General features: G+C 40.7%; 2 protein-coding genes across 9 annotated transcripts in view; one reads left to right on the top strand and one right to left on the bottom strand.

Moving 5' to 3' along the window:
- Positions 1 to 1442: 1442 nt before the first annotated feature.
- SNAP23 (synaptosome associated protein 23) lies at positions 1443 to 21394 on the bottom strand. Of its 6 annotated transcripts, none has more exons than XM_027807940.2 (8): positions 21376 to 21394; positions 12456 to 12560; positions 11841 to 11882; positions 10072 to 10120; positions 9431 to 9548; positions 5880 to 6032; positions 5169 to 5313; positions 1443 to 2650 (listed from the first exon to the last, which is right to left on the bottom strand). In XM_027807940.2, the coding sequence occupies exons 2-8, from the start codon at positions 12510 to 12512 to the stop codon at positions 2585 to 2587; spliced, it is 630 nt and encodes a 209-aa protein (XP_027663741.2). In that variant the 5' UTR covers positions 12513 to 12560; positions 21376 to 21394; the 3' UTR covers positions 1443 to 2584. The 6 variants fall into 6 exon arrangements, with proteins under 6 accessions (XP_027663741.2, XP_055573205.1, XP_055573203.1 ...); XM_055717230.1 differs by lacking the exon at positions 21376 to 21394 and adding an exon at positions 20130 to 20276 and having other exon boundaries at positions 12456 to 12553; XM_055717228.1 differs by lacking the exon at positions 21376 to 21394 and adding an exon at positions 20134 to 20276.
- A 160-nt stretch (positions 21395 to 21554) lies between these two features.
- ZNF106 (zinc finger protein 106) overlaps positions 21555 to 24508 on the top strand; it is a 42908-nt gene continuing 39954 nt past the window's right edge. For all 3 annotated transcript variants that reach the window (XM_055717214.1, XM_055717213.1, XM_055717215.1), the window contains exon 1: positions 21555 to 21710. The gene's annotated coding sequence lies outside the window, so the exon portion shown is untranslated. The remainder of the gene's footprint in view (positions 21711 to 24508) is intronic.

Below are 24508 nucleotides of genomic sequence, written 5' to 3'. Positions count from 1 at the left end.
AAGAAAATCAATTCCATCCCAGCTGAAACCAGGACAGACATTTCTAAGAGAAAATAGTTTTCAAGCACATTCAGTGATAAAGGGTGTTATTTTTTGTGCATCTCACACAGGTATTACCTCAGCTGCCCCCCAGCAGCAGTGACAGGCTCAGGGACTCCCTGCAGCATGTGACCTGGACAGCTGCACATTCACCTGGGAGCTGTCTGGGCCACCACATGCCTTCTGGCACTGGCTTTTGGCTGAGTGGAAACCATGGCAAGGGTCCTTCTTAGGAGGGGGGGGGGGGGGGGGCGGGGCGGAAGGCAATGACCACTATGGAGCTCACCACTATGGGATTTTAGGGGAACATCCTCCCTGATCACCGAGTCAGCACTGACACTGCCCAGGGACACACCACTTCCCACTCTGAAGGGAGGGGGGGCTGCGGCACCATCTCTCTGCTCTCGCTTTTCCTTTTTGCAGATTCATGGAAAGTTCCCCACAGTGCCTTGGCACAATCCTCCACTCCAGAGCACATCTGTCAGAGCACCACACCTTGGAGACTTCTGTACTACTCGAAGGAGGACAAAAACACCCCTGAGCATACAAATCCCCTATGCTTTCCCATACATGCTCTTGTTAGAAATGCAGTATGCAACGTTCTTAAAAGTACTTCTTTGCTACTTGTGTTTTTAAGCACATAATCTTCATTTTCTAATGGGGTAGACTAGTTTTTTTGATTAGTTTTCCAGCAATTACCATAGTCTAGCATTGGCCTATTTATTACATGCATCAGCTCCATCCTTTCGTCAGTTTTTCTCCCTGCTTGTTTTGTTGGGGTTTTTTATGTTTGTGGGGGGTTTGGGTTTTGTGTGTGCACGTGTGTGTCATTTGTGTTTTTTTTTTTTTTAAGTTGTTCTGGAAGTGAACTGAGAGTTTGCCAGTAATAACGATTGTATTTCTCCTAAAAAAAAAAAAAGAGAATAAAACACTTAATATTGTCTTACATTTCAGTAGATTAGTGTCACCTCTCTAGCCCTAGGATTCATTACTAACAGCTACAGGATGCTGTGGACTGTCTTTCCAAAAAGCCATGCCATAATGCTATTAGTCTTAATTATTCCTCCCATTGACTTTGTTTGAGTATTTTTGCCATCCAACACCGAGTATCACAGGTTAGTCCAAAGCATCATTTTCACCTTTAAAAGAGGCATAATATATTTCTGAGTTAAAATTATACAGGTCACTTGCCATTTACTACAAGAAAATCCTGGGAATAAATCTGATGATATTACAGTAAAATCAAAATATTTTTCTTCTTCATCAGAAGACAGCTTTACCTCACCTGGTCAGAAACTCCTCTATTCTGCAACAGAACAGGAACATTTATGTTGCAAGCAACTTGGATGTGCAGTATTTCCAATTGCCAGTCCCAAAGTCTGCAATAATAAGCCAGTCAGTAATCTATTTAGAACTAGTTTATTTAGAACTAGCATACAGTTCATAAATAGGTTCTGCTTCCTCCAGACTTGTGACAAAGAAGTTTCATAGTAAGCTTCTGTTTTCTATATGTTTAAGAAGCTCCCCCAAAGTCACCACTGAGAGCAAACTCTGCACCACATCTCAGTCATTATTTTGCACTGGAAAAAGGCATAATCTGAACTCCAGCGAAAACTGGCCAAAACAGAGTCTCATATGGGATGTGAGAAAGCTGCATGCTTTTCTATTCAGTTTCTTCCAGTGAAGATGCATCATTCAAACACTAAGAGTTAACTTTTAAACGTGGGGCATAAAATTTTCCATCAAATAAATACTTCAAGGAGATAGTTTTATTTTCTTCTACTCACATGTGCAGGGGGTTTAGATCAGGCATATATACACACAACAATTATCAGAACAATGCAGCACAATTTCCTAGTCATGACCTCCAAATCAACGTCAATTCATAGTAAAGAAATGGCAACCTGCCTATCCCTTCAGTTACCTTTAATGTTTGTGTGGTTAGGAAGTGTTTTAAACCCTCAACCTTTAAGTAGTGGGCCTCTTCAATTCTGTAATCCACAAACTCAATCCCAAATCAATTATGTGGTTTGGATTGTAAAACTATGGTTAGCCTGCTAGAGATACAAGTCAGACAATATTCACCAAGTCCCTATTTTAGTGAAGGACACTCAACTTATGAGGTATTTCAAACAGTGCATAGTGCCCTCTCCAGCATTCCACAACCGTGAATTCAGGTTACCCTGCTTGTTCATCTTCAATGAAGGACTATATTTTAGGTGCAGGAAAAAAAAAATAAAGAGAGAGACATGGGAGAGGGGAATAAAGCATGCAAAAAGATTCTCAAAGCCATAACCTTTTAGCCCTGAGCAGTTTAAAGAACGTGAAGGCAGATGAGTAGGAGGAAGTTACATTGGCTGCTTTCTTGGAGTCACAGCCATGTTTACATGAAGCAATAAAAACGTAAAAGAAAATCAATCCCTATAGAAAGGGTACTGCTTCATTTCTCCCAGCCCCTCTTATTTCAGAATAGAAGTTTCACAGATCCATGAATATGGTGGCTTGCAGCTGGAGAGACCATGTCATTGAACCATGACAGCAGGCTTTAATTGTCAATTAGTTTCTTGGCTCTGATGTTGGCTTGCTCAATACGTTCCCTGTTTGTATCGGCCTGAAAGAGAAATTCACAGGTCATATGCAGACTCCATGCAAAATAGTTTCAAAATTCAAACTGACATGAACTTCTGAATTGCAGGGTGTTTTCACTGTGGCAGACAGAAGGAGACCAACTTTTATAAGCTGGAAATAGTTCTTTTTCCTGCCCTAGCCAGCATATGCTGTCAATTCTGGCAGAAACAGAAGCAGGTGAAGTAGTTTTTAACCTTAAGCTGACCCTCAAAACACAGAGCAGCTTGCCTCAGCAAGTCAGGAAGTATATTAACAGAACAAGAGGATAAAAATTCCCTCTTTCCAAATGTTTAGACAGCTTAATGACCTCTACAGAGCAGCTTTGTTGCTATGGACTAGAAGTAATAGTCAAAACTGGACGTGACCTATGGGCATAAAGTCAAAATTAAAATGCCTGGGTTTAATCCACATGCCCTCCAGTGTCCTAGTGTCATATTACGGTATCTGTAAACAAAAAGCACTTTATAATTGTTTTACCATTATAAAAAGTCAGCCACAGCATCTAAGCTAAACAAATGTCACAATACAGTTTTACCAAAAGGTATGATAAACAGCTTAGAAATTCCCTGATTATCCACCCTGCAGTGGGGAACGAGCAGGAGGGGCAATAAGCACAGAAGTAGTCTCTACCCTCACCATGAGTGGAACTCCCGAGAACTCTACCTGTGCCTAGCATCAGCCATTTCACACTTCCATCCTGCAATGGGCTAGGAAGAGGGCATTGGCAGTTCTAGCCCTTCCCTCCAGTTCTTTCCTTCCTGAACCTCCGGTCAAGGGCTGGGGAGGGGCAAGAATCTACTACAGAAAAGTGAGAACCCAACCTGTTAACACCACTTTGGAAACACACTGACCTAGCTACTAGATCATCTTCTCAGGAAAAGACAGTAATGTAAGTCACCCAGTCAAGACTATTTACTTCCCCGGTGAGTTGGAATTTTTCGTATTTTTATTTTTTAAAGTAAAAATAAAAGCATCAACTCTATTCTGAAGTTAAGCCTAATACTGCTCTTTGTTTCTTTACACGGTCCTTTGGAAATTCACCCTCAACATTTTGATTCGGTTTCCACACTGTTCACTAGATTTAAGAAACAGTTATCAGCAAAAACGGTTTAATTTAAATGTCCTGAGACAGGCTGCCAGTCTCAGAGCCCGGAATTGCACTTCTATTTTTATTGCTGTTTTGTAAAGCAATTCTAACTTGTTTACATCATATTTTAATAGTTAGTAAGACCTGATAAGCAAGATTTATTCAGACCACTAAAATGAAAAAGCATCAGGCCAAAACATGTGCTTGAAGCTACAAGAAACACTACTGCTAAAAACAGTAATTCCCGCTTGCAGTTAGTTTGACCAGGAAATTTTCAGTCCACTTAATAATCTGTAAGAATTTCACACCTTGCTTTAAAACCAGATTAAATTTTCTAGTGTTCCTTAAAAAGTTTGACTTCTTTTACTTGACAATCACCTCAGATTTTCATTGTCGTTCAGTGTTCCCTGAAACTGCTGTAATCTTCCATAAGATCATGTTGATTGGCCTTATTAATACTCCAATGCCTAAATTACTAGACAAAAATTGAGATGCTGACATAGGTACAACCAGCATTTGTGTCAGGCTAGCTCTGTATATTTGATAAAATTCCATTCCTCTTACTTTTAACCTTACTGGGCATTTCAGTGGTATCTTTAACTTCCCATTTTGTCTTAATACTATAATTTACATCAACTGGTATTCACTTCTGCTTTTAAAAATCTTTAACATACACTATTCATTAAAGGTTTCATTTCCTTTCTTAACCAGGATGCCTGTAAAAGAGCTTCCATTCATTTTCAGAATGAGGATTTCTAAAAGTAGGGGTAACTTCCTCATAAGTTGGCCTCTGAAAGAAAATTCCCCAAAATATATTTATCAATGATTCACCTGTTTTGTTAATCTTTAAAGCAATAAAAAAAATGTTACTGGCTATGACTAACTTCACGTGCAGATGAAGGCAGACCATACCCCTGAGCACCTACAAAACCTACTATTCCAAAGTCTCCCCAGCCCCAACATTAACTTGTCCATAAGAATTAGGGCAGTGAGCTACTTGTGTTTTATTCTACATTCAATGATTATAGTGAGTTTTCCGAATTTCCAGAAGAATCTTGCTACTGTTAAAAATACCTATTCCCTACCACATACAAGATTCCCTACAAGCAACAATCCCCCAGTTATACCTCCAGTAAACGTCTGCCCTTTTGAGCCGATAAAGTGTAGTTGTTTCCAGAGTAAGCGGTGACCTGTGTCTATCTAGGTTTACTGACACTCTGAAGCATTTGAATTTTCAGCTACATATCCAAACGCCAAGATGTATGCTTTGCTCCAATCACTGCAACCTAGAGGATGGTATAATCTTAATGCATATTTACTGTAAATACAGGTAGATAAGACAGTGAACCCATTCCTTATAACTTCTCTGTTACAACCTCTAAGCTGAAGGCAGAGAACACCCTTTGACACTTACCTTTACATTTATCCGGTCTATTTGTTTATTCTGGGCATCAATCTCATTGCCCATATCCAAAGCCATGTTTTTCAAATTCCCAAGAATATTTCCCACTTGAGCAAGATTTTCATCCATTTCATCTTCTCTGGCATCATTTGTTATCCTGTTCAAATAATTAAGACAATGTTTCCACGAATCAAGAACTTGCTTTTCCCTACCCTCAATTTACTTTAATAGAAATTGTTCGTTGACAGGCAATGTATTCAAGCCAAGGTACATTTTTCCCCTCTCTTAAAACCCCACTTATTCCAAGCAAGCAGCCCACCAAAAATGGTACTAAGCTAGCTGCTATTACAAAAAATAGCCTTAGAATTCAAAAGAATGGCTACCAGAAGCTTAAGACATGAATTTGTCTCAAATATCTTTTATGACAGTAAGAGTACTTGGTATTTTTTAAGAAGCCCCTCAATAACTGAGCATTAAGTCCTCACATCCAGAAACAGACTGATAATACCACCACTATGAAAAAAAAAAAAATGGAAGTGTAAGATAAGCACTACAATACTGAAAGCACAGGTATCTCATCTCATCTCCAAGCAGTAACAGCTCCTCCAAGCAGCAGAGAAAACTTACTATTTAACAACTTTACCTGAAATGCATCCAAAAGAAGCAGACAACTGGTAACTTAGGATTTCTGCATTTGAGATTGAGAAATATGAAGCAGCAAACCTGGTAATATATCCACCACTTGGTCCTCCAGAGTTCTGAGGCTGCTGTTGATTTATACTTCTTGGTTGCATGGATATCACATGATCTGCAGAGTTCTCCGTTCCATCTCCCCAGGTTGCTCTGTATGCTTTGCTAGCCTCGAAGTTCTTCGTCCTACTCCGTAAAAATAAGAAATCTGAACTGCTACATCAGAAATATGGCTTCCTGACTGAAGTTCTGTATTAATCAAGGATTTTCAGAAACAAGTCTTGTGCTTGAAAGACATTAGATTTTGTATACACAAAGCCTTGTCTATACAATAGTGTTTCTTATGTTTGTACTCTCCAGATACAACTGGGTTACTCTAGGGACAGTGATTAATTCAGTGTTAAGCTTTAATACAAGCATGGTAATTTCCTTAAAGTAATATACTCAACCAGAAGAGGGGAAGCTTATGACAGTAATGGGGAAGCTTACATGGTCATATGATAAAGTTGCATTTACAACAGGAATTAGTCTAGAGTCAGGACTACTTACTTTTCAGGGAACAAATGGGGATGAAAGAAAATACTCCCCTCAAATACAAACAGCTACAGTATGCAACAAAATCATTAATCTCTACTGATTTTTGTCAAACATTTTCTGTTGCCCAATCTTTCTTTCTAAAGCTAATGCTTCTCAGGTTAATTCTGACTATGAAATAACAGCAATATGTTTAAATAGCTCCTTCATTCTGCAATTCAGTTGTACTAACTCCACTGAAGTGGCAAATCAAATTGCTTCATGTCAGTGTCCTTTAATTTTTTTTCCTCTTCTGATTTATGGTAATCTCAAGAATCACAGACCCACAAAAAGCAAGAGGGGAAGAAAATATAAACGAAAAAAACCTGAATGTAAATTGGGGGTCAGTTCTCATGAACTCTAAAGAACACATTTTGAGAAGAATATTCTCATGGTCACCTTGTTTGCTGGCATTTTCAGGTTTAAGGTAGATAATCCAGACTCCACTGCTACTTTTCTGTCTCTTTAAAAGCCTGTGAAGGTGAGCCTGTAGTGTCTTTCAGAACAACTAACTTTGCAACTACAGGTAATCAATTTATTTATACTGCCTTTCAGTAGCTCAGATGTTTCACATTTGAAGTGTGAAATTAGCTGTAATGAAGAAATATTCCCCTCATTCTTCTGCCATTTATGTAACCAAAATAGGAAATTGTATTTCATAGGTCAGAACTTATGAAAAGTAACCTAATAGGAATACATCAAGAGGAAGAAATGGAATAATTTCTCAGTTTATAATGGAACTGTAGCACACAGCAGAATCCTAAACAAAACTAAACTAGTCAATTCTAGCTCCTGGTACATACAGAGGCTTGAAGATATCTTTATGTTTACTACAACTAGATCAAGCATTCTATTTTTTATCTCATTCATACTAAAGCTGCAACAGCAGGAGTGCTTTGTATGCTTGGATTCTGGATTACCAAAGTCTTAGGTACCAGAGGTAACAGAGCAATTTATTGCATAAAAACAAGTGGCCTGAAAACTATTTGCGCATCTGAAGTAGGCTACTAGAAACAGAATTGTTGCTCAAACTAAGCACAGTTAAGAACAAAGCTTCTCACCACCTGATTTTTTTTTTTTTTTAAAGAGCCATTATTCAAATTACATTCACTTTTCTCATGTTTCATTTCTGTAAGAGTAAGGTATTTTGTACAACCTGTCAAACCAGCAAGGGCTCAAGCACTTGTTGAGCATTTCCACAGCTAATGCACTCTGTAGTAACTGACGTTTTCTGTTCACATGAGCATTACAACACATCACAGTCACAAGGAGACCTGCATGCAGACATCATGCATTCGGCAAGCACAAATCCAATAGAAGCACCACTTCAAACAGCTGGTTAAATGCACTAATAAGACTGACCTTGTCCTAAAATCCGCTTTCACCAGTTAAGTGAATACAGCTTCTTATCCTAGTCTTCATTTTTAGAAAGCAAGCATCAGTGTTAGGAGAGAATGGAAAAGAGAAGAAAGAATAGTAAAGACCAGCAAACAGGTAAATTGTTATTAGTACATAGATGAGAGTACTGCCAGTATTTTGTGTTCTCACAAAGCTTTTATAAATAGTGTAAGCCTAGGAGAAATGTGCAAAGCAATATTTTAATTCAGCAACTGTTCTAATTTAGCTTTATGAAAAAAAAATGAAAAGCTTTGGAGATAACTGGTTAGACAAATAACTCTGACATTGACAGAAAAAACTGGTGTACCAGTAGATATACATAAAGCATTCAGCTTCTTCTCTAGTGGTTTTTCTCTATACATTACTGCCCATTTTGGTACACAAATCATTATTTCTTTGTTATCCATTTATTGCCACAAGAGTTAAATTCTGAGCTTGCTCAGTGTCAATAAGCAGCTTAGCTTCAGTGAAATAAGACTGTCAAATACAGAAAACAAAGACTGAGTGTCAAAATGCTCAGAGTCCATCAGCCTGATAAAACTAATACAAAACAGAAAGGACACTATCCAGAGGTCAGGACAGAACTGTTTTTTCAAGATATTAAAGCACTACAACTTTCAGCCTTTGAGTCCATGTTCCCATCTATCCTAAGTGATTCAAAGTATTATTCTGTTGGATAAGCAGACTCAGCTACACCAAGGAATTTTTACCTAAATTTCTACTATCTCTCAGTTGAATGACAATGTTTTTTGCTCATGCTTACAGAGCAAAAGTGAACACACCCACTATTCACTTCAGTGGTCAAACTCTTAACTTATTTCTCCTTCAGCTGGAAGAACTATGATCCCATCCAACTCACACAAACTGGTTTGATACTTTGGCTAAACATAAAGCTAGCACACCTCTAAATAAAATACTTTTCCTTATAATACTGATTTCTGATCATTGTTTGTACTTCTAAACACCTAAACAGCATAAGTGCCATAGAAAAGATTAGATTAATCTTAACTGACTTGGATGTGGTAGCTGTAACACTGATGTTATAGAGGTAGTGTGAAGCAGGCCTGCAAGAATTTATGTAGTACCAGTGAAAGATTAAAAGCTTTAACATCGTCCGTTCTCCTACTCTTCCTCACTACAGCATGAAAAATTTTTAAATGCCTAGAGAATCAATATTACTTTCCTTCTCCAAAACATGTTTTCCTGCTTTTAAGTTAGTACCAAAGCACTTTTGTGAAAAAATTATTTTTGGAGTCAAATTTCTAACAGACAAGCATTTAAAAATAGCTGTTTGCAGTCCAACTTGGTCTCATCTGTATGGACATTGATAGTATTCCATTAAATATAAGCCTTAAGGTGATTCGGGCACAATTGTGCAGGATGTTATACAGCAGCTATATTTACAGTGAAAGGGGCATAGTATACAGTTAGATGCAAGCAAGCTTTAGCTACTCTCATACAATTCTAATAGGATGCAGCTCTATGATCCAGAATAGTTGACCTTCCTACAGATCCAGCATTTTTTAATTAGCTCTTTCATTAGCGACCATCTCCCATACAGTAGCTATTGGGAATATTCTAGAACATCAGACAAAAGTACCAATTTAACTGACCTGTTACAAGGACAGACACAGAGCCCACAACATTTGTTGAGCTCTGTCAGTGTCTTCTCAGCTTCTCTCATATCCTTATTTATCTGGTCCATACCTTCTTCTATGCGATTGAGTTGTTCTAGAAGAGAAACAAGTAACCTGAATAAACAGATTGGGGGAAGGCGGGGGATATTAATATTTCTCAAGCAGGAATTTCTAAGTTTCAGTTCTATTTTTACACCAAAACTAATGCCTTTTTTCTTTCCTGCCTTCTGGGACTTAAATTTTTTCTTTTGTTATTATTATTTCTTAGAAAGATACTGAGTAGTAAGTTTTGTTTACTACATTAAAGATACTTCACCCCTATTCTTAGGGCAGCACTTCTGTTGCTGCTTTTAAGAGTAAATGCAGACAGTTACATTCATGCTGTGGTGGAAAGGATGGGCTTCTGTAGCAGAGCTGTATTACTTGTAACTAACATGATCTCTCAACTACTTAAAAACCTCTTTTAAATACTGCACACGGGAATAACTGATCAGCAAATTTCATGCTCACATAAGTAGTCTTTAATAAGCCTTTAGCTTCAGCAACAACTCTTGAATGATAATCCTTTTTTAGTCACAAAATTTATTTTTAGTATTAGAGAAGGAGGAAGAACTCACCTCCCTGTTCATCCAGCATGGTAATAGTTTTGATACCAACATCCTGGGACTGCAGAAACAAGATTATTTGCAGATATGAAAAAACAGATTTCAATACAGCAGTGCTAAATCAGAAGGTCTCTATAGGAAATTTGATAAGGCAACAAAGTTTGTAATAAAACACTATCCTAAGAATACATTCTGCAGTAAAATTATGCTAAGTTTCAAATTAGACCCTATGTTAGTGTAACAGGTGAGATTGTCAGCCTATCTCAATCAGTGGGTTCTTGTGAAGTTTTTTCATATTACAACAAGATAACATTATTGTCATAGTTCAATCTATTACAATTATCAAGCTAAAAAAGTAAACCTAGCTGTGCCTTGTTCTGAAAAGTAGTATTTAGTTTGTTCTTTATCCCTACGCCCTTCACTAGGGCTGACAAGGCCTTTAGTCCTAGAAGACAGAATAAGACAAAGCGAAACAAAGCCTGCAAAACCGTTCTTGAGAATTCAGCAGAAGAGATCAGGAAGAGAATAGCTGTTCACTAGTTTTAGAGGCAAGCAAAACAAATCAGCATTGAGGAATATATCATAGTACTGCCTCAAAGTCTCGAGAATCTAGTGTGCAAGTCACACCAATGCTTTACTATAAACTGGCAACATACAGCTGTATGGTAGGAGTTATTTTAGTTTCTAGGAATCACCAGACTATAGTATCAGGAGAAATTATGGTGGCTCATTACATGTTCTTAACGTTTGTGTTTGAGAAGCATTCATTAGGCTATGCTGGTTCAAATGCCTCACTGACAACAGTACCATCCTCAGTTCCACAGCAGCCTGCTACCATCTGGACTGTGAATACAGGCTCTAAAGCAGTAGTGACCAAACACTTTAGGCTCCTTATTCACAGGATTTTTTTTTTAACGTTCTCACACTCACAATAAATTGTCTCAACTCTTCAGCACTAAAAGTCTGGACATTAGCTTTGAAAGGCATTATTGCTTAGCCTCTGGATTCCCATTTGTCTATGCCATATCCAAGTACCAGCAAAACTGTCCTGCTGAACCAGTCAAGCTTTGTTAAGTCTACCAGAGCTGACCACGAACCATCCTATTTTACTCCCTACCAACATGATGTTCTGGTTTTTTTTCAAGTTACAGTATCAAAATTATCAAGTCATTTTTGCAATGGGGCATGCATGCCATAAGTGTAGAGGAACAGATTTCTCACACAATGTCATGTACAAGGGTGTTAAAGAGTTTAACCAGCATACTTAACTACCTTTAAAGTTAAAACTGATTAACAGATTGTAGGAAGGTGTATGTAGAACTACTTTTGTTCAGAAACAAACCCCACCCTCTACTACCCAACCCAACTGAGCTCCACCCTCCTCCTCAAAAAGACATTTTCACACTGTTCACAAGCAAAGTGAGCTCAAAGACAAATGGAAGACGTTATGAGAAGCAAGTGATGCAGCAGCCAAAGCCATAACTGACCATCACAGAATATTTTTTATAACTGATCTGTAGCATTTGGAGATTAGTCCATTCTGCTTAGGAGGGAAACAGGTAAAAAGAATACTGATCCTTGAATTTACATAGTGTGAAAAACATTAGGTTTAAGTCATTCCAACCCTACTACTAAATTAGATCAGCAACTTCTAATAATGAAATATGTATCTCAGTTTGAGAAAGACAAAAAAGTGATTAAGATGACTTCATGATAGTTAACATGCTGCCTCTTATACTAAAATTAGTAAATACCCAGGGAATGCAAAAGCTTTTCCTCACCTCAATGGCCAAGCCAAGAATCCTCCTTGTGCTTTCCAAAGACTAGAAAGAGAATTTTAAATGAGTGTGTTAACAGTACATATCAGTGTCTGAAAAGCTTTTTTACCAGTTCATTGCAGTAAGGCAACTAGTATACAGAGGTTCCTCAGCCTATTTGTAATACACACTACAACACAATCATACTGGCAGCACATCAGAGATGTTTTTTCAGTAGCATAACCCCTTGGTTCTTAGTACTTGCTCATACTTTGCTTATCCCATCTGAAAGTCACTATGAAACAAAATATATTCAAATGAATTTTAGTTAATTAAAACAGTCATGAAGTATCAACATGATTACAAATAGTTCAGGTACCCAGCCTGTGTTGTCTCAGTAATCATGACTGGGTGATCGGTACTCAGTCAAGTAGGTGGCTTTACAATTAAGAAGTTTAAATCCATTCTTACTTTCAGGAAGGAGTAGTCTTTGCTCTGGCATTTAACGAGTAAAGCAAGAGTTTGAAACATTTGAATACCCTTGCAGAATCACTACCTTAGACTGCCTTTATTTTAAAAAGATATTGTAATCTTGGCAGGTAAGTACTGTAATCCTAGATGGCCTCCTATAATATTTACCTCATCAGTGACCTGGTTGGCCCTCAGCTGAATTTCTTCATGCGATAGTTCAGCCATGATGAGGAACTATTACTTCAAGTAGTCACGTTAAATAGAATCTTCCCCCTGTAATAAGAGATACCAGTTAAGCATCAGAATTACCTTTTTATCAGTATTTTCAGTTTAAACTGGAAGACAGTTCAAAGAATGAGAGCCTATACATTTCATTCCGCTTGGTACAACACCTGGTTAGGACTAGAACGCACTGAAAGAATTATTCAACTGAAACGACCTAAGAGAGGAGCTAAGAAAAACGTAGGAATAATCAGTAGGTAAAATAGTTCCCTTTCCAAAACACTTTCTGAATATTCTACTTATTGTTAGTTTAAGGTACAAATCAGGAAGTCTTAAAATAAAAAAGCTTCTCCATGTTGGAAAAGCACATTCATTTACCCAATAATCCATAAAGAAATTCATTAAGGCATTTAATTACTACCATAAAACTTTAAGTGTTCTTCCTCTTCCCTTTGAGGGAATTCAGACAGAAGGGAAAACATTTTCACTGCCCAAGTACCACCTAAAATGGTTCCAGTAACACTCCAGAAATAGTTAATTCTTATGGTATGGTGAATCCTTCAAATGCAAATGGATCAGCAGAACTTTTAAATGGTACATCTGCAACTCCAGCAAAGGTTTTTCACATCTACCTTTTTCGTAATAAAGAAAGGATCAAGATTCTGATAACTGAAGTCCCAACACACCATGATTTAACCTTTGCTAGAAACAGAAGATACATTTTTGCCTGAGGAGACAAGGGAAAAAAGCAAGCCCATCAATAACTGTATTCTTATCAGAGCCAAGAATCTGCATTTTTGTTGGAGGAATGGTAGTAAAGCCAGCATTCCTACCAACGGGAATATAGAGCATCCAGGCTATACAAGCATTTAATGAGATAGCACATAAGCTGAGAATAAGAGTTTTTTTATCTATTCATTTTCCCTTAACTTTAGATTAACCCTTGCTCTTTCACATTAGTAGCTTCCCATTAAGTTCACATTATCCCTTGAGATCACTCCAAATATTCTGCTTGACTATGTTCCATTTTTCCCTACAAGGTCAATATTTTATAAGACATAAAATTAGTAACTGCCCCTAGAAGGGCAATTTATGCAGACTCACCCAGCTATTAGCTAGACAACAGCTCTTTGCAGGACACGTGCAGACCTCTGACAGTCAACTGTCATCAAGACACCTAATCCCTTACAGCTGAAGGATGCAGAGAATACTTCAGCAGGTCTGATCTTTAGCACCTAACATATCTCCTCAGCCTATGACGGGAGCTCTAGGAGGTTTTTCTAAGTAGGTGTCAACAAATGTTATTTTTTGTCTGACTTTTTTTTACATGATGGCATTCTCACACAAGGTCTCTAATGCTCAGTTTGCAGTAGTCCAATATCATTATATAATCAGTGACTTACCTTTTCATTCACAGCCTTAAGCTCCTTCCATAAGGTTTATTTTGGGCACCTCAATCCTAACTTTGAATTTGAGAATGCCCTTCAAGCTGGTTTACACAGCTAAGGACTAGTAAAGCAAGGACTGGGAGGAAATGGCCTATTTTTGCACTGGAAAGTGCTATCAAGCTGGTTCTTTGGATGAAAATCTCATTTATTTAATATTCAGAAACAGGGTAAGTTTTCAATTATATAGTTGCACCAAAGCAGCAATATCTCAGTTACTGTAATTATTGCAGGCTTGGCCAGCCTTTCCCTACTTTGGTTGCTATGGTTAGGTACTCCTGCAGCTTGGAGCCATAAAACATATCACATCCCTTTTGCTCTGCAAGATGAGATGTCCCCACCCTCTGAATATAACAGCTTCCCAACAATTCCACTGTAATTGCAGAATAGGGCCAGAAATGCAGCTGTATTCCCAGAGTGAGCTGCAGATTTCTTTTTCAGCAGCCCTGGTGTCCCACTTCCCTTTGCAGCTGTGGGTTCAGGCTACCTAGGAGTTCACGTACCAGCATAAGCATAACCGATGGCTGTATGATGTAATCCCAGCTCAGAGGCTGTAATCGAGTTTCTGAAGAGCCACACTGCAGCCAACACTACACAGTTTCTTGAGGCAAGGGAATGACACGCCTGTTCCCAACGACTGAAGTACATACTTGATAGTTGCACACCTAATTGAAATAGCTGCATATAGCAGGTGCCTTCATTGCAAGATATCTCTAAAGAAGAAGTTATAACACCCAAGATGAGGCCCCTTGTTTTGAAATAATAGCTCAACTATTCCAACAGAACACAGCATACATACATAAAGGATATGCATTAATCTTTCTGCCTAGGAATCGTAAGCACCCATTGAGGTATCCAGCTCTTAAGCTAATGGCATATGATAACATGATTTTATATCCAAGGTATTAAGATTCCTTAATAAAGACAAAATATTCAGGGAGAAAATATTCAATATAGCTAAAGTATTCCTGGCATGTATTTTTATTATAATGCACGATTCGCTAAGGCAATCATTTATTTTAATATCAATGCTCAACATCTAGTGGCTTTCCCTCTCCTACCATTTTAAAAATCCTAGTCGCAATGTAAAAAAAAAGACAAAGAGACTTTAGAATTATATTACAACAATAATCTGCTATTTTAGTTTATTTTCTCTCTAAAGTGGAAAGTTTTAAACATGAAACTAGTATGTCTACATATAAAGTAGAACTCCTTCAAAGAAGGAAGTTTGTCAGCTGTATTTACTTTGTTATCAAGAAGTTCTCTGCAGAATGTACTCAGTTACCAAACTGCAAGGATTAAACATATTTCAGCACAACTCCCCCTCTACCTCTTGCATAGGAAAATGTGGCACCTACAGAGTATGCAGAACTAAGCTTGCTACAAAAATACCTTTTCTTGAAGTAATGGGCCTCATAAAACTTTTCTACCAGGAAACGTAGAAGACTAACACATTCATCATAACTATGACTGTCAGCCATCATCACTATCCTAAAAAGGAAGATTCATCAAAAAAACAAGAGCATCAAGGTAATGAACACAGGACCTGCAAATCATAAGAATCTCTCTTTTCTGCTGTGTTTTATTTTGGAGATTGCAGGGGCAGAAAGAGTGCTTTGAAATTGCAATTCCAGCCACAAGCTTTAGATAAGATGTTATGTCTTCATAAGACTATTCATATCATGCTTAGCCATCCTACTAACTCACTATTATAATGCATATTAAAATTAGGATATTATGGTCCAAGCCAGTTGAGGATGGATTAGACTTAAGTTACTTCTATCTTTTGGACAAGAGGAACAATGAGGTAAGGCAAATAAATTTGTCTGCACAGACTTTTTTCCATTTACCACACATTCAATCATGGCTCCTGAAAAGCCTTACATTCGCTCTCTTTATGTGAAACTTGGGTAGGACAAGGCTGAGGAAAACACACAGCAAAGGTGATTTAACAGAACTGTTTAAAACCTCGAGGTATTTCCTGTAAGAAAACAAGGGACATGACAGGCACTTTTGAGCTGGTTTTAGCATTGTGCCAGACCCATTCAAAGAATTACTGGCTTAGAGATCTTTATTTGGTTAATCAACACAATCACACAGCAGCTGAAGCATCTTAGTAGGTTCTTGGTCTAACTTGAAAAAACTGGAAGGTGACACAGACTGATGTGAACTATGGCTACGGCTACATTAGCAGTAGGGTGATCCTGTGAGAGTACAGTGCAAGCTTTTGTTTGGGGAAAGTGCTGCTCACATTACCACATTTCAGCTGGATCAGTCACAAGTATTTAATCAAGAGTTCTGCCCCTACCCCAGCTACTGAATTGAGAGCTAACACCTGCCAAGCTGTAATTTTCTTAAGACTGAGTGCAACAGCAGCATCATTACTGCATACTACTGCAGCAGGCTCATTTTATCCAACAGCAGCTCTCTGGCTGGGATTCCCTGACAACAGATACATTAAAAACTTTGAGGGAAAAAAAATTAAGCATCTGAATTGACAGAGCCTCAAGATCAAAGTACTGTTTTCTGCAGCCTGCAACAACAGTCATCTTTGCCACCTGTCTCCCCAGACCACACAGTAAAAAATTAACATGAAATCTTTCTTTGTGGTCTCTGTCGTTGGTCTAAGATACTCCACTGAACCACTAAGGGTTTTTCTTGCAAGTGTTTTTTTTCATTCAGAATTACTTGTAAACTGGCTGCCAGCTATTTATGCCAACACTCAGTTTCCAACATAAACAAGTTTCAAAAGCCACAACAACAGTGAGGTTGCGTAGTCTTTTCAACCGTTTTTCAATCCCAGTAACCTCCTGAGGCTTATAAAACACTTCCAAGATAATGAAATCTATAGTAGACAATTTACATGCAGTTTGAATCTGCTTTTCTTCACCACTAGCTGAAAAGCAATTCTAAGGATTATTAGCTCTAGGAAAACAAAAAATTACTTCCTTGTTTTACAACAGTTACAGCATACTCGGGCTGTGCTACCCAAAGCACTCAAAAATTCATAAGAATTTTTTGTCTTACCAATCTTTGTGAATTTGCACCAACTGCAGGGCACCACAAGGCATAAGAAAGTGCTTTTTCAACTGCAACTACACAGTCCGCACCTGGATAGGGCTGCAGGCAGGAAGAGGCTGCCATCCCTGGAAGCGTTCAAGGCCAGGCTGGATGTGACCTTGAGCAACCTGGTCTAGTGGAAGGTGTCCCCGCCCGTGGCAGAGGAGCTGGAACTAGATGATCTTTAAGGTCTCTTCCAATCCAAACCACCATGATTCTATGGTGACAAGTTTTCTTAAACCAGACAGGTCTACTTGCACCAGACCAATGAATTGTTCTGATTGCTTGCACTTTCACAAAGCCAAGATTTTTGCCCTCCATCTCTGGCTAACATGCAGCTGTTTTGTGCCTCTGACAGGCTTAATGCCCTTCAGAAACTTGTCATAGATCCATCACAGTTGCTAAATATCATAAATTAAGTCCTTATTCACCACCTGGGGGCCCTCTATTTGAACCTAGCCCCCTATCAAGTAATGCTTCTAAAACAATATCACAAACTTTTCTTCCTCCTTCACTGATAACTTTTTTGATAACATTGATAACAATGATAACATTTCCTTTTTTTCCTGTTAAAGATATTTTGATAATATCAATAGCACACAGCAGGCTGTGCCTTGGTGCCTGGTTCCACAAATAGAGAATAAGAGGTCTGCAATTTTCTTCTGAGCAGTAAATAAAGTGACAGAAGAAGAAACTGGCATAGTATTTGTGGCCATGGAAGACAATAGCTGTGAGAGCTGGAAGTTGGTGTACGTTTATCTCTTTAATGCCAAAACACCATAAGGCATATTAAGTTTGCTTTCAGAATAATTTTTTTTCTCTCTCAAAAGAGCTATTTCCAAGCTGTGAATGAAAACCACAACTCCTACAACATGTTCTAGCAAGACTCCATGCTTATATCTTCACATTGTTTTCCTCTTCAAGGTCTAGCAAAAGTTTTTGGCAGTCAGGAACTAAATGTAGGAGAGTTGAGTGGAAAGCTTTCATACATTATGTTCAAGTTAACTCATTTTTATACAGTCATGATATGAAAGAATCTTACCTTTTCTATTTCCAAATAACTATATTTGACTACCTCTTCAATTCAGATAAAACTGAAAGTAATACTTGTACTTTATTCTTTTAAAATAATCCACTAGTAAGAATACCAAAGTATTAAACCTTAAAATCCTACAATCCTCATCTGACTAATTCTTTCCTTGAATGTTTCATATACATACCAGGAAAGAAAACTTAAATAATACCTACTAACCAATACATCTGAAAGCATGATTGAGAAATGCAGCCTATGCCTCATTTTGTGTAATCTTAGCACAAAGGTAGAACTAAGTGACACAACCTTGTGGTTGCAGCAGTTAACTGAAAGCCAGTATCACACGAGCTATACTTTTAGCCATCAGTGAATTGGTACAGCCTCAGGTGATCATGGAATCTCTCTCGGTTCCTTCTCTTGTAAAGCAAGTTGTTGCCTTGCCCAAAAGATCATGAAATGATCGTGACAAAATCATGAAAACATATTATTCGAAAACCATGAATGTTATATGAATGTATGAAATTTCTGTGCATTATTGCAAAGATCAGAAGTTAGACGGTTTTCAAATTAGATTACTTAGGGCTGGGGGTTTTTTTGTTCTTCCAAATTCTTCATATCACTAGTGTAAAAGGAGTTGTTTTTTTAAACCCTTGGCTTCACACAAACAGTTATCCTACTTGTTAGTCAGCTGAAATTCAGCTCAGCTAATGCAGGGTGGTACAAGGTATCAGCACCAGAATGTACTGCCTACAAGATAAATGAATAAAGCATCTGTGACCCTGGGGAAAAAGGCCAGGGCACAAGAATAAGACACTACTTGCATGCTTCCTGCTTTGTCTTATCTGCTTCCTGAACACACTGCACAGAGGCGATAACACAAAGAATAGGCTCTAGTAATGCCACCTCCTCTGTGGAGTGTGTGCAGTTCTATACTTGTCTCAACAATTCATTTCTGTTCCTGGAAAAGCCTCGTGATACCTCCTCCAAATTAGTTACTGGCCAATACAAACTAACAATCAACCCTAGATCCACATACAGACAGTAACAAATCCTACTTTTTTCTAATGACACAAACTGTGCTATATAATAATGTACTTCAAAAACGGCAGAGCAGAGGAAGTCAGGCATATAGTTTGGTCACTAGACTGTCAGCAAGCAATTAATTATTGCTCAAGTCAATGAATCAAGCAATTGACATTACAGGAGGCTTTTCCTTTATCCCTAAACACATTCCTACAGAGCTGTTCTCTCTGCAGCACAAAATCTGGTTTGTTTATGAAGGAGAAGTAAAGCAATACCCAGCTGCATAGTTCTGGATGCTGAGCAACTACCATCCTTTTTAAAAGGGTGAAAAAGAGGAAGGTAAACAGCTAGAGAAGTTGTATAAAGACATTTCCAAAGTTTCCTTAGCTCATTTTTCTTAGGTCATCAAATCACGTGTGTTGATTTGATAACTTCTGTTGTGCAAAACACAAACGAAAGTGAAAAAAGGAGAAAGAAAAAATGAAAAATAAAGCTGACCCTTCATTAGCTTCCCAGAAGCGCCAAGGGCATCAAGATGTACAACCAAGAGAAGCACAAAAGTACAGATTAATTTCGGTGCTTATTGCTCACCACGTACCACAACAGCACCTCACCGGCGAGTCTCAGGGCCGCATGACACCCAAGGCGAGGAGGGCGTACCAAGAGGAGGGGTTTCCGCTGTACCCTCCCGACAGCCCAACCCCGGGGCCCTCGCCAGGCAAGTGAAAACCACCTGGAAACAGCACCGAGGGCCCCCGCCGAGGAGGGTCGGCGCGGCCTCCGGCACGGAGAGCCTGAGGCGGGGCCCTGGCGGATCCCCCGGGGGGGCCCGCCCCGCGCCCCGCTACCCCCGCGCAGCCCGGCGGGCCCGGCCGCCGCGGCAGGGCGGCACCAGCTGGACTAGCGCGGCCGCCCCGCCCCACCCCGCAGAGGCCCCCGCCGGGCCGGGCCCGCCCCGCACGGGGCACTGCGCGGCAGGGAGGCGGCCGCCGACCGGAGCCGCCAGCCGTCTGCCGCGCCCGGGGCGCAGGGAGCCAGTAAGCCACAGCTACCGCACACCTACCGGCCCCGCCGCCGCCGCCGCTCTCCAACCGCGCCGCGCTGTAGCGAACCGCCCCCTCAAGAGCCCATGTCCCGCCCGCGCCGGTGCCGAGCGCCGACCCGCCAGCGCGTCGCTGCCCGCCCCCCGGAAGCGGGGCCCCGCACCGCCCCCCGGAGGCGGCGCCGCGGGCCGCTCCCGACGTGGCGGGAGGACGCAGGCGCGCCGGGCGCCGCGGGCAGCCTCCGAGCCCCCGGCGTGGCGCCGCGCGACGGCTCGTGCGCACGCGCCAGCGCCCGCCCCTGGCCGTGGCAGGCAGCGCGCGGCCCGGCCTCGGTGGGGGCGGGCGCGGTGGGACCCAGCGCCGGGCAGAGGCGGCCCGGTGGCTACCGGCCGGGGATGGCTGCGGGAAGTGCGTCCGCCCCGTGCCTTCACCAGGAGGAGAGCAGGGGCAGAAGGGGAAACGGCTGTTGGGAATGGCAGATCCCGTCTTCCATAGCCTTTCCTGAGACGTGAGCCTTCTTGGGTGCGGTGACTCTTCCCTGCCGGCAGCTCTCGCGGCATCGAAGCCGCTCTTTGAGCCTGCAGAGTCAGATAATCAATCGTTTAGGTTGGAAAAGACCTTTGAGATCATCAAGTCTAACCATTAACCCAGGACTGCCAAGTCCATCACTAAAACGTGTCACCAAGCACTGCATCTAGATGTTTTTCAGACACCTCCAGGGATGGTGGTTCCACCACCTCCCTGGGCAGCCTGTTCCAATGCTTGACCACCTTTCCAGCGAAGAAATATTTCCTAACATCCAATGTAGACGTCCCCTGGTGCAACTTGAGGCTATTTCCTCTTGTCTTGTCCCTTGTTATCTAGGAGAACAGACCTGTCCACACCTGCTTACAGCCTCCTTTCAAGTGGTTGTAGAGAACAGTACGGTCCTCCTTGAGTCTTCTCGTCTCTGGACTAAACAACGCCAGATCCCTCAGCCGATTCTTGTAAGACTTGTTCTCTAGATGCTCTTCCAAGGTCCCTCTTCCAGTAAAACCGCTGTGATCTTGGACCCAGGCCTTGCTTTCCCTCTGGGGATGCTCAGAGCTGCTGCGGACTTTGGCCCCTAGAAAGGCCCGGTAGACTAAGGCTTATTGCACCCTGCACCAGCTTCTCGCTGCTGAGGCACCTGCCGCCTTCAGCGCCCGCTTTTCAGAGTGGTAGCGCGTGGCGCTACGTGTATTTACGGCGCTCCGTTTCCAGATGATAACAACGTCTGTTACCTTTGTCGGCTGGATAACGCCCCTGACTGACGACAAGCGCCGCTGCCCTCGCCCGCACGCCGCGCCCGGTGTCCCGCCGCCGGGACTACATTTCCCGGCAGGCAGCAGGGGGGCGCAGGCGTCGCTCCCGGCGTGCAGCGCGGCCGCCGTCCCGCGGGCGCATTGGCTGTGCCGGGCGGCTGCCCCACCCCGCCGTGCGCCGCGGGTCTCGGTGGGGTCGGCCCGGCGCTGGTGCTGTGCGGGCGGCGGGCTCGGGGGTAGGCGGCGGCCGGGCCTGCTCTGTCCCGGCAGGGGGATGGGTTTTCGGGCCGCTGCCCTGGCGAGGGGTGCGATGTGTGAGTACCGGGGCTGCGGGGAGCAGAGGGCTGCGGGAGCGCGGTGGCGGTGGCGGGGGTGGTGGGGGGTTACTCCGGCTCTGGCGGAGGGGGCGGCCTCAAGGGAGGGGAGCGGGGCAGGCCCGGCCTGGAGGGCGTGCAGCGGGCATCCTTCTTTGGGGCGGGCATACCTTTTGTTTTGCGTTGTGAGCATCCTATACTTGTGGTAGTGATGCCTAAACTTTGTTAATTCTGTTAAATACTAGCTTTGTTAGAGCAGGTTTCTAGCTATCATGTTGTCTCTTCATACCCTCTAGAAGCGTTTCCAGCGTTGAAGTGTGACTTTGGGTACAAAGTTGCCTAGTTACCTTTCTTACAACATACAGCTAAAAACGTGATGTGTGAAAGCATGTATAAATCTGATGGTAAATATTGTTAACCTAAAAGGAGTGGGACTGATGGTGTGAAACAAGTCTTAATAGTTCAACAAAATATGAGATATTTAAAAGTAATCAGTCATCATTACAAGCAGGGTAGTTCACATGCAAACTTGCATTAAGAACTGTTCAGGGGTGCTTATGAACTTCAACTTGGAAAAGTTTATGAACATTGGATAGAAATGGCATTAATAATTCAATATATTTTGTTGATAGTGGTTTGATAACAATGGTCTTATGCGAGTAAGAAATTCTCCTTTTCACCTTATGTCATTTGCCTTCTGAAGTGCAGCTGTAAGGAGCTTTGTAGTACAGATGAGTTCTAAGGCATGACCTGAGAGAGAAGAGGACTGAGATTTGACTGACTGTTTTCAGCATGAGTTCCCTTGCTGGTTATTTCTGCTTTTTTGTTATTTGCTACTTCTTTCAGTCAAGCCTCAATTACTGTATTAAACTAATTGACTGTTTTGGTGAACTGATAGATCCTAGCCTTAAAAAACACTTAAGCCTTCCAAAAATTTGATTAATAGTTTTGCTGAAATTTAAAAGAAACTCCCCATTAGCACTGCAATATTTGGGATGAATACTGCAAGTCCTAAGGGTCAACGCAATGTGGGTTGGTAATTTCTTACCTTGGAAAATAGATTCCTATCCTGAAGTCCCTTCTGTTAAAGGCAACTATTTTTTGGTGGTTTTTTTTTGTTTGTTTGTTTTGTTTTTTTGCGCTTGCTTGATTTCAACTGAACTAGCAGTATAAGGCAACTGCATTTGCACCACCACGTATGTTCCATAACTGACTTATTTTTGTACGTTAAGTTTGTTGAATAGGTGCTATATTCTAGTGTTTTCAATTTGGAACAAGTCATTGGTTTTAACCAACTTTGTTAGTCCGTTTCCTGCATCAGTTTGGTTGCTGTGACAAACTTCGAGTAACTTCTAGCCCGTATGTCAAAAAATGTCACGTTTGAAGAGATGTCAGCCAAATGCATCTTAATTTATGCAGGGCTGTGATATCCAATACAAAGAACAGCAATCACATGTTCAAATTGTGTACGGAGATGCTAAGACTTGTAGATACCTTCATCTAGGGGACATTAAGGTAATTTTCCATTAGTTTTTCCACTTCATCTTGTAATGGAAAAATTAATAAGATATCTGGAAGCAAATTCTTTTTAACAGCTGGTAATCATCGCCTGTGAATTCTGCCACCAGATGGTGTCATAAGATTTGTGATGTTGCCTGACTCAAGCCTATAGGAAAACAAGAGACTGTTACGCATTACAAATAACTTCTGTTTTTATAAAAATGTTTTTCTTATTTGTAGCGTAAGGAATTTTTTTTGTTTTTTCTCATCTAGTCCTAGACTATTTTATATTTTGATCCCAAATTGATGGAGCTGCTAATATTCAGCCCTGGGACAAACTGCATTACAGAGATGTAAGAATTCAGACAGACCCCTCTATTTCTATTGCGTTGTCGTTAGTGACTGTTGTCTTAATGTTTGGGATCCTTAACTTGAATTTACTTGGCACCAAAGCTCCATGCACTGGAGTGACCTGATTACCTTGGTTTGAGTGCCTCAAATCACTCTCCAGTGGTTCTTCTTATGCTGTAGTGACTGTATAAACAGAAAAATCCCAATGACTGACTGCTCTCCTACACACACTTGTGTTTACATAGGTCTTTCTTAGGGACTCTGGGTCATTTTACCTGCTTCTGTGGAACTGCAGTAGATAGGATGTATAGAATTGTCTTAAGATGGCTTCCTAGTCCCTGTTCTTAACTTCTCATCAGTGAAAAAGATGGGAGTATGCATACCTGTGAAGGGTAATATGAGCTTAAATACCCTAGGAAGGGAAAAAGATACAGCTAAATGTTACCCACCACTTAATTTTACACTTATTTCTGTATTTCTGTCATTCTTATAAGGGTCTGTTTGTTGAAGACCTTTTATTAAGTGACACACGGTTATCAGAATAAGCTGATGTGAATTCTTTTGCAAGTCACGGAAATACCTAAATCAGTTATTTGTCCCACATCTTGTGTATCACTATGTTGTTTCTTAATAAGACTCTGCTCAATCATTATCGATTATGTTTTAGACATATTATGTAATGGTAATAGAGGTATAAAGACAATTCCCTTCTCTGAAGGGTGGTAATAGGGGTCTTAGTTGGAGTGCTGTGTCCAGTTTTGGCAATTTCTTTTAGAGTGTTTTGGGCAATTTGGAAAGAGGAACCGCAATTTTAATAGGCTCAGGAAATGTGTTGTTTAAGGAAAACATCTGAAGAAAAAGAGCTTGTGTATGTCTAAAAATGAACTGGGAGTATAGGAGAAAACAGAAGCTTTCCAGTTGTGTGGATTTTAGGTGTGTGAAATGGC

Source organism: Falco cherrug, chromosome 7 (genome assembly GCF_023634085.1).
Source record: "Falco cherrug isolate bFalChe1 chromosome 7, bFalChe1.pri, whole genome shotgun sequence".
NCBI lineage: Eukaryota > Metazoa > Chordata > Aves > Falconiformes > Falconidae > Falco > Falco cherrug.
The sequence above is the reverse complement of the archived record's forward strand: the minus strand, read 5'-3'. Positions and strand labels throughout refer to the sequence as shown.